We start from the raw sequence: 10,943 nt of genomic DNA on the forward strand, positions 1-10,943 counted from the left end.
AGAGCTCTTCCGCCAATAGAAATCGAAATCGGACGGAAAGGATAAATTTATCCGGTGCTCCTCCGGATCTCCAATGTTAAACGCTATTCCATAAGCCATCAATGAATAACGGGTTTCGGATCCGTTTCTTTGTCTATTTGTCGAGGTTGGAGCATGAAATTACGAGGGAGCACCGGAACAGGGGAAGTGCACCGCCGGCTTCCCGCGATTCGCCGCATCCGACCGTCAAAACAAACATTTGGTGGACGGTGGTGATGGACAGCGAGGGCTTCCGGCTATGATGCCGCGGGTCAACGGTCGGGACTCGGTATAATATTGACCCAATTTGAATTTTATCAACTCCAATTTGATTCATTTAATAAAAAATTAAAATTTAAAAAATTTGAATCTGAATCTGACACTCTAGTAGCTCAATCTGACCTAATAATTCTTTTTAATTAAAATTATTTTTATTAATTTGTGAAAAATAAATTATAAGTTAATTGCTTACAAATAAAAAAAATTATACTAGCAAATAAAAGAATTTAAGAAAAAAATAAATTATTTTCGGATCAAAATCGGATTGGTGGGTCAACTCGAACCTAACTCATTTAATAAACAGGTCAAAATAGATGACCCAAATCCAACCAATTTATTAAGTGAGCCAACTTGAACTCGAATTTTTCATATTGAATAACACGCATACCTTATAGCATAAACATACATGAAATCTTTTTCAAGATTAAAAAAAGAATGCTCAAAATTTTCTTACCAATTTTAAATTTTTTTCTCAAAGTCACTAAAATTATTTTAAGAAATTTTTTATAAATTTCATTGATTTAAAAATAAATATGATGCTTTAATAATTAAGATATATTTTGCTTTCAAATTTGTCCATTCAAATTCCATCCAAAACAAACACATTTTTAATGCAAAATTAATAAAAAGAAAATAGTTGAATATCCTCATTATGGACTTGAAAGTCTTAGATGATTTATGAAACAAAAAATTTTAATTCACAAAAAAAAAAAAAACTTCGAGATAAGATGAATTGCAAAGGAATGTGCCATTAAATTTGAAAAATATCATCCTCACTAATGTTATTTTTTTGGAAAAAAAGAATTATTGTATCTTTTTTATCTTCAATAGTATTGATATGCCATCAAAAAATTATCTTGGTCGAGCATGAATTCGATGCAAACATGAATAAAAAATGTCCAAAATTAAATTCAGAATCATCCAAACTCCTATTTCGCCAAACTTATAGTCATTTTAAACATCTCAAAGAGACGAACCCAACGACACCAAATTCAACGCAAATGAGCCCAAATCAAGGGAGCAAAGCGTATTTGGATGCTTCAGAACATCAATTGAATAATCAAATGATATCACAATATGTCATGCTTATTGTCAAATCGAGCGACTCTGCGAGACGAATCCAACGATGCCAAGATCGTCGAATTTTGACATCGTTAAGCCACTCAAATACTTGATAAACACTCTATGATCAAAGAAACGGCTATGAGCCATCCGATTGAACACTCCCACATTGCCTTTGATATTCTCCCTATTTACAAGTCATGCCACTCTCAAAAAATTATAAATAGACACACCATTCTTCACATGAGGGAAGAAAGGAAAGAAGAGAAGGAATTTGAGAGCTCTTTTGCTACTGATCACCGTCGGAGTTCTTTTTTACCACAACCAAACTTACTCCCAACCTCCGTCAGAGTTTTTCCTAACCAATACCGGAGTTCTTCTCGACCTTCGTCGAAGTTCTTCACGACTTTCGTCGGAGTTCTTCCCGATCATCACCAGAGTTCTTCTCGACCACCACCAGTGTTCTTCTCGGCCGTCATCAGAGTTCTTACAGACCTTCGAACGTCTTCAGACTTCCAACCGCTCATCGAATGACGTCAGATCTCTTCTCGATCACAGACTGCCAACTGACTTTCGACCGTTCATCTATCAACCATTCAAGGTCATAAGCACATGTTTAGAGTTTTGTAAAAATCTTCAACATATTATATTCTCCCTGTATTTAAGAACGTGTTGATCTATGTATTTCATTCAAATAATATTGGAATCTTTTAACTATGAGAGGCCTCATGGTTTTTTCCCTTTATAGGATTTTTCACATTAAAACTCTGGTGTCTCACTGTCTCTTCAAGTTTCTGTTTATTTGCTGAATTTTTGTGCATAGCTAGGACGTAAAATCTTGGCACTCTATCATCTCGAATTTCTCATCACGTAACAGTTTGACGCCTTATGTGGGAAACACTCTCAACTTTTTTTCAATGGTCGATCAAAATGGTACTAATAACATATTTTCTAATTCAAACACTAACCAAACTAGATTCTCATCTGAAAATTATGGACGTTGTAATTAATCAAGGGGATAACCTTTTTCTTTAGAAAGGTGTGTTGTTTAACCAATTTAGGGGATTCATCTTAGGTCCAAATTTTGTGGGCTAGGGCCTTGAAATTAGGTGAACTCATGGCCCAAACTTCACTGGAATTGGTGACCATTTGGTCCACCAATTAGGGAACCCAAAATCACCCCCTAGATTTGACCTAGAACATTAATTAATTCACAATTAATTCATATAAAATCCTAAACATTGACATGAGGTCCTAATTGCTCATTATTTAACCCTTAATCCATGAAAAATAAAATCCATATGATCATACCTTTAATTTAGTATTAATATAATCTTTAAGGAAAATCAATAGTTAATTGAATTAATTAATTAAAAATATTTAAAATTTTTTAAAAAAAATCCTTAAAACTTGGAAACATCTCCTTAGGTCATTTCTAACCTTCGGGAGTGATTTCAAGAGGTTTGGGATAGATTTAGATCAAAATCTAAAAATTACTATAATTAAATAATTTTCAAAATTTGAAATATGCCCAAACAATGAAAAATTATCATTAATTTTAGAAAAATCCATTTCAATCAAACTCAAAGCCATTCAACTTTAATTAAAATATAGTATTTTTTTTAAATGTCAAAACTCTAAAATTAGGTCAAAGTCAAAAAGTTAACTCTCCGATCAACCGTAATTTAAAATGAGTTAGAATTTTAAACATTCATAACTTAATATAAAAACTTTTCAAATTGAACAAACTTAGAGTGTAATTACTAATCTTAAGATATAGCATTTAGAAAAAAATTTAAAACTCTATAAATCATCTTAATTTTAAAAGTCAACTTTCAATCCCATTAATTTAATGAATTAAATAATTCAAATAAATTCTAAAAATTCAATAATTCACTTAAAATTTCCAAAAATTCTAATTCAATCATTTAAACTAGTACTTAAATCAATTGATTTAGATTTATCAACCCTTAATTCTCAACTAATTAAATCAACTTAATCAACACCGATTACTATTGAGTAACCCGGACCTATGAGGCTATTAACTTAAGCATAAGAAAGGTGAAATAAACTTTATGGCCCCGATTAGCAATAAAGATATTGCCTACTAAATATTTGTAATGTTATATGTGATTATACATATAATAAGCAACTAACATTTTTCTTTGTTTCCTAAATTCATGCTAAGAGCTAACATATTTGAAATTAGCTAACATCAATCTGTCATAACATGACAACTGATCCAGTGTCCACAATAATATTTTTCTCTAATTAACTATAATTTGGCTTTTTTCAGGTTTTCTACTAAATTCGAGCTTTGATTTTAACCAATAACACTCTATTATTAGAGAGGCAATATAAATTTGGTCACTATTGCACAAATGAGTTTAGAGAAATGTCTTATTGAACAAGGTGGGCCAAAATTTTCTTAGAATGGTGTGATAAGGATAAAATGACAATATTACCCTAAGGTGTCCTTATGGTGATGAAAAACAATATAAACTTAACCGTCATTTTATCATTTCAACACCGAATATTAATTAATAATAATAATAATATCATTATTATTATTATTATTATTATTATTAGTTGTGAATAGGATTGTACATTTTGTCCTATTTTATTTTTTAAAATTTTTATTTGGAGTGGTGATTAGTAAGGTTGCATCCTGGAATATTCGCAGTGATAGATAAATATAAAGTTTAGCGTCTTATCATTGTACAAAGTTCTAAAACTCAATCAAATGAAAGAGTGGGTGTAGTATTCATCACAAATGAGGCCAAGACCAATATTTTTATGTAGAAAACCCTAAAGGGGGGAAAAATTGCAGGTTCTAACCCAGTTTGAATGAATCCACTATTATTTGTTGTTAATTACAAATGAGACCTTTCCTTGGGGGAAGGCCTTAGCTTGATGTAAAAAATATATATCATATAAATTGCATTACATGAAGAGACTTGAAAATAATCACTGTTAATATGCATGATTGGTCGGTAGAACCATAGTTGGCGGACGACGTAGGTCAGAAAGATCGTAGTCTTATGATGGTGGTCGGAGGGACCGAAATCGGTGGGCAACAGTGGTAAAAAAAGACCGTAGTCTGGTGACAGAGGTTGGAAGGACCACAATCTGGCTATAAAGGTCAAAAGGACCGTAGTCGGCGGGCAATAGTGGTCATAAAAATCATTGTTTAACGAGAAATGTCAGAAGGATTGTAGTCGGCAGGTTATATATGATAAGAAGATCGTTATCTGGCGATAAATGCTTGAAGGATCGTAGTCGGCGGGTGACAATAGTTAGAAAGACTATTGTCTGGTGAAGGAAGTCGGATGGACCGTAGTTGGTTGACGACGGAGGTCGAAAGTCTGGCATCGGGAAGAAGTTCGATGGAAGTCTAGCGACGGGTAGAAGTCCAACATAAGGTAGAAATCTGACTATGGACAGAAGTCTAGCTTTGGGTAGAAGTCCGACGAAAGTTTGACGACTGACAAAAGTTTGGCGACGAGTGGAAGTCTGATGTCGGGTAGAAGTCTGACGATGAACAAAAGTCTAATGACGGGTAAAAATTTGGTGTGTGGTAGAAGTTCGACGATGGGCGAAAGTCCAGGATCGGGTAGGAGTCTGATGAAAGTCCGACGACTGGAAGAAGTCCGGCGATGGACGGAAGTCCAATGTCGGGTAGAAGTCTGGTGACATGCAAAAGTTTGGTATTTGGTAGAAGTCTGGCAATGGGTGGAAGTCTGGCATCTGATAGAAATATGGCGACTAACAAAAGTCCGGCGTTAGGTAGAAATTCGGCAACAGACGAAAGTCTGGCTTCAGGAAGAAGTCTAACGAAAGCCCGGTGATAGTCAGAAGTCCAGCAATGGCGAAAGTACGTTTTAGGGTAGAAATCCGATGAAAGTCTGGCGACGAGCGGATGTCCGGCGTCGGTTGGTGGCGAGGAGGTGGTTGAGGAGGAACTTGGGCTTGATAGCAAGAGAAATCAAGTTTCTCTTCTTCTTTATCTTCATTTTCTTCCTTGCTTCTTACTTGGGGTCCCCTTTCTGGGGGGGATGAGAAGACTATTTATAGTTTTCTAAGTGACATGACTAATAAATAAGAGGAATATCAAGAGTAAATTGAGAGTGGTTTGAATGAACCTCAAGAGTAAATTGAGAGTGGTTTGAATGAACCACTGATGATGAATCCTTTGATCATGGATCGTTTACTGGACATTTGAATGTCTTAATGATATCAGAATTTGGTGATCTTGGGCTCGTTGGATTCGTCTCGTCAAGTCACTCGATTCGATTATAAGCATTTCACGTTTGAAAACTATTTGGTAATCCAAATTATGGATTCAACCTTCCGAATGCGCTTGAGGTCTTTGATTTGGATTCATTTCGGCTCAGATTTAGTCGAATTTAGTGTCGTTGGGTTTGTATTTTCGAGACATTCATTTTGACTATAAGTTTGTTGAAATCGGAGTTCAGATGGCTTCCGATTTTTTTTTAAGTTTCCAAGTTTATTTTTCCTCGAGATTCGTGACATATCAATATAATTTTTTAATGATATATCAAGTAATAAAATATAAAGCTAGTTTAGAGTTCTTAATTTAAATTGTAGTGTGAATATTGAATATTAGGCAATTATTTTTTTGCACTGATTTTAATAAAATATAAATGAAACTTTAATTTATAAAATAGCTTAAATTTCATGGAGAAAATCAATACAATTTTTTTTAAAAAAAAAATTGAATTAAAATATCTTGATAGATAAAAATATATATTTTTAATTTATTTTAAACTAAATAAAATAAAATATTAATTAATTGAATTAAATTATTTATTCATATTAAAGTAAATCTGATAATTTTAAGATTTATTTTAAATCTTCACGATATTAAACAAACTTACAAGTTACAAATTTAACCTCGACGAGACGAACAATAGCGACAATTATTGCCATACCGCAATTCACAATCAAACAAAAGCATCAGCCCTCCCTCACGCTCCCGTGAAACGCTGGTCCCACGGGCCCGTTATTATCTAAAACACACCCGAAAGTCCACCCATTTCTGCACCCACGTACGAAAAACCGCTTAACTGCATAATTCCCGCGCAAACCCTACTCTGGCTCCAGGCACGTCGACCAGAACCCTGTGATTCTGCTGCTGATAGCTCGCGATCACGTTCACCACCGCGTTCACATTCGCTGGCGCCGCCGCCAACGCCAAACACGCCAGTGGCCGCCCACTGCTATGAATCAGCGAGTTTTCCGCTGGCAACACGAGATCCAACCCGTCCAGATGCAAAGTCACCGCCGGCGGCGCCGTCACGATTCCATCATTAGTCGCTGTCGAGTAGCAGGTGTCAAACGCGCCCAGCGACTCGTATCCGTTTGTCGCGTTCACTTGCCGCCTGAACTCGTCGCGTATGGCGGTGTAAGCCGCCGCCACGAAGCGGGTGATGACGGTACCGGAGTCTACTACGGTGCCGGCGCCGGTGTTCGGGTCGAACGCGAATGCGTTGGGTGGGGTTATGACACGAACCCGACCCACGCTGACGCTGGTGAGGTTGACGTAGTAGAGGGAGGGGCGGTGGGGGTTGAAGAGGAGAGGAGTGGAGCGAATGCGCACGGGCTGACGGAGCGGGCCGAGTCGGAGGGACCCGGAGAAGTAGTAGGAGTTGTAGCTAGGGAGACAGTAGGAGAAGACGGAGTGGTAGAGAGAAGTTGTTTGGGAGAGGAGGGAGGCAGGGCCTCGGCCGAGGGCAAGGAGGCCCTGTTTCGGGAAAGAAGGGCCGGCGGTGGCGGAGGTGACGGCGCCGAATGTGAAAGCTGGGATGGTGTCGCCGGCGAGGTGGAGGGTGTCTTGGGCGAGAGCGGCTGAGAAGGATGAGTCGCCGCCGTAGGATTGGTTGTAGGTGCAGAGAGAGGAAGGGGAGGAACAGGGGAGGGGTGTGAAGAGGGAACATAGGGAGGAGGAACAAGGGAGCGGTTGGAAAGTGGAAGAAGAGGAGAAGTTGGAGGTGGAGAGGAAGGAGGCATCGGCGGCGGAGTCGAGGGCGAGATAGAGGGATTGAGGTGGGGAGCCGATGCTGGCGCGGAGGAGATAGATAGCGGTGTCGACGATGTGTTGTCCAGAGGCGATGGGAACGGAGGAGGTGGAGAGGGAGGCGAGGAAGGAGAGGCGGGCGGGGTCGTTACTGCGGGTGAGTTGGAGGAGGGAGTCAAAGGGGGTGGTGTGCGAAGAGATTAAGGGAGAGCATCTGCTATATATATATATTAAAATTTATGCATCATAGAAATATTTTAAATTTATTATTAAAATGTATGCAGCAAAGAAATATAAAGTGTTCATCTATATAAGCACTTGGGCACATTTATGATTACTAAACAGATTTAGGTTTCATTTGGGATAGCTTTTTTCTGCTTCTTAAAGCATTTTTTAGTATAAATTTTAAAACTTTTATACTAAAAAACTGCTTGAAGAAGCAGTAAAAAAATCATCACAAATGAAGCCTTAGAAATTTCAAAACCTGTCCAAATAAGCTTGCTAAGTTTTAGGGTCACTTAAGAGAAGTAGCCAAAGATCACACTCAACCCATCCATAATAAATAAAGTTTTGAGAACGCAACTGCCCTTCAAGAACTTAGAGTCACCTACGTGGGTACTCAGTCTTAAAAAAACACATAAAAGTTGAAACAAGATCAAGACACCCAAAGACTCTCTAAATGTTGAGTAATGATCGTAGTATCATATAACAATTCGTATAACATTTTATTTTCAAGAAGCTAGGAAGGGGTTTGATTGATTGGAATTATAGTGGTAAGTATAAACTCATTCCATGAATGAATAGAGATATGTGATTGAAAGTACAAGGCCCTGACAACATTAAGAGATGTTGATGCTTTCTTTCGATGATTATATTTTATTGGGGTTTAGCATCACACGACTGTTGATGTATAATACTTTTATTATTGAAGAAAAATATGTGAGATACAATCATTGGCATTATCACATCTAAATGTTTGAAATTTTTTGTTAATATGAGTTTTGACCTTTGATTTAATATATTACGAAAAAATGTAACAAAAACCATTCTTGTAAAATTTAGTTAGACCACCTTTTAGCTCATCTTTTAGATGATTCAGTCTCTCATAAGAAGGTTGTCCAAATATGTTGTGCTAGATGTCATGGCCTGAAATAACATGGGCATATAATTCAGCTTCTAATGTCTCCTTGTCTTTTACACTTACCAATTGTCCTCTATTATTGTCCTAGATGATATATTGTCATAACAAAAAGTCAGGGTAAGTTGTTTATTTTGTCATGAGTGCACCAACAAATAACATGTTAAATTTAAAATTCATAATGATTAAAATATCATGAAGAATTAAATTAGGACATAGTTTAGGGTTTAGGGTGCCTTTGTTAGTTGTAATCTAATTAATAGTTGAAATGTGAACTTTAGGTTATTGATCATGTTGTTTTTTTAAAATGGGTTCATACCCATATAGTTTACAAGACCTTTCTTTGGTGTGACTGAGCGTGTTTGGGAGAAATTATTACACGAACATGGGAAATAGAGCTACATCTATACTCCAACGAAAATATGACACGTGAACTAATGTATTACTAAGTATTATTGTATGTTGGTGTATATTAGCCATGTATTGGTATATACTAGATATTTTTAGTGTGTATTAGCTGTATATTGGTATGTTTTAGTTATGTATTAATGTGTATTAATTGCATATTGTTGTGTATTAGCTAGTACACAGTAATATATAGCTAATACATATCAATAAATATTAATATTAATGTGTATTAGTTACTACACACAAAAATTCATATAATACACACCAATACATAGTTAATACACATCAATACATAGTAATATCTAATAATACACTAGTCCACACATCATATTTTTATTGGAGTCTGGACGTAGCTTTACGACCAATGTTCGCACGTAATAATTTCTCGTTATAGTGAGTACATAGGGAGCACTCTCTTTAAATTCCTTTGCTATTCCTAGGATTGTCATGTCTCATAACTCAATTCTTGATAACAAAGGCTAGGCTATTGCCAACTTTATTTGCTATGCTTGGTCATGCAATGGTATACTGGTGTTCTTCTTGAAAAATTTTCATGCATACCTTGTTGATCAATTGTTGCTCTTCTCGCAAGAGAACTTGGTTGCATATGTGCGCAAAGACTCATTGAATTATGCATTTAGATCTTTATCTCTCATATCTTTGCTCCACTCTTTCACATGTGGAGAAAATGCAATGACAATGTCTATGATAAGATTATTTATAACAAGAGCACCATTATTTATAAATTAAAATTTCAGCTTGAAGAAACTATTTTAATTAATAATCTATGTCTTTGATTTTATTGAGATTTGTTATTGTAACTTGGACCGGTTCACCCAGTCTAAGTCCTTCTGCATGCAAGCAAGCTGCCCCACCTCCTTTCACGCACACAATCAGCTGCACAATCTTCGCCTCCCTCGCACAAGAATGAACCGAACATCTCCCAGTCGCGGTACCCTCCCTCCAATTGCATAAATCATGCGATCTCTCTGCCATTTTGAAATTCTCCCGCTCTTGCCGACCTCTCTCTCTCTCTCTCCCTCTCTCTCTCTCTCTCTCTCTCTCTCTCTCTCTCCAATTTAACCCAATAGGTATCTTATGGCATCACTTTTTTTTACTTCTTTTCTCCCTCTCGCAACCAAAAAAATCTCACCTTCCACGCAATATCAGCTCTCGGTGAATTCGTCTGAAACCACTCTCCTTGCACAATTAGTTTTCATTATTTCCTTCTCTCTTTCTCCTTCTCATGGTTCTAATAGTCCATGTAAAAGTTCTTTCCATTTCTATTTGCAAGGCTAAATTTGATTTGAATATTTGCATGGCTTTAAATTTCTTATAGGAATTTTGTATCACTTTGAAGAGGAAATTTTATCTAAGTTTAATGTCCTTAGTTTAAACTCTAGGTGATTTATATATTTTTACATTATATTATTGTTCATAATTAATTTTGGTGTTCATGTCGTGGTTAAGATTGATTATGATAGTGATGTGATACATAATGCATGGAAACAAGAATTGCAGTTAAGATATTAATAGAAGTGATGAACTTTACTTTGCTACCAAATAACTCTTTGTTTGCTCAAGTTAAAGTTTAAGAATATGGCGTTGGAAGATTAAGCAATAGCAATAGATTACACGTTGAGATTACTAGAACTTGCAAAATAATAACCAAAGATTTAGGTAATGCAAATAGCCAATTATAACAAAGCCTCAAATTTAAAATTTAGATCATTCACCTTGAAGTCCTTCACTCGTTTTGAAAGTGGTGGCTAGCGGAGGAGGATTGTAAGTAGACTTAGCGATGCCACAAGTAGACAGGTGATCCCGAGAGGACTAGTTGCCGGGGAAGAAATCGGATTTGGAGAAAATGATGGACGCCCGTTGATGATCCAATCGTCTACCGGAAGTCGCTCGTCGATGACGTCCACGAGGGTGAGAAGAATACGGTTCAGGTAATCCTCGATGGTGTAGTCGAAGCCGAACCCAACGTCAAAGAATGGC

The 10,943-nt window shown here is 36.6% G+C and overlaps 1 protein-coding gene across 1 annotated transcript; it reads right to left on the reverse strand.

The window, feature by feature from the left end:
• Positions 1-6,254: 6,254 nt before the first annotated feature.
• LOC110092994 (aspartyl protease AED3) lies at positions 6,255-7,615 on the reverse strand (the record flags this gene model as incomplete). The annotated part of the gene is given in 1 exon segment (XM_020817725.2): positions 6,255-7,615. A coding segment is annotated over 1 exon segment (1,173 nt), but the record flags the coding sequence as incomplete, so codon positions are not given.
• Between the last annotated feature and the right edge of the window lie 3,328 nt (positions 7,616-10,943).

This window comes from Dendrobium catenatum, unplaced genomic scaffold (genome assembly GCF_001605985.2).
Source record: "Dendrobium catenatum unplaced genomic scaffold, ASM160598v2 fragScaff_scaffold_53, whole genome shotgun sequence".
In the NCBI taxonomy this organism is placed as follows: Eukaryota; Viridiplantae; Streptophyta; class Magnoliopsida; order Asparagales; family Orchidaceae; genus Dendrobium; species Dendrobium catenatum.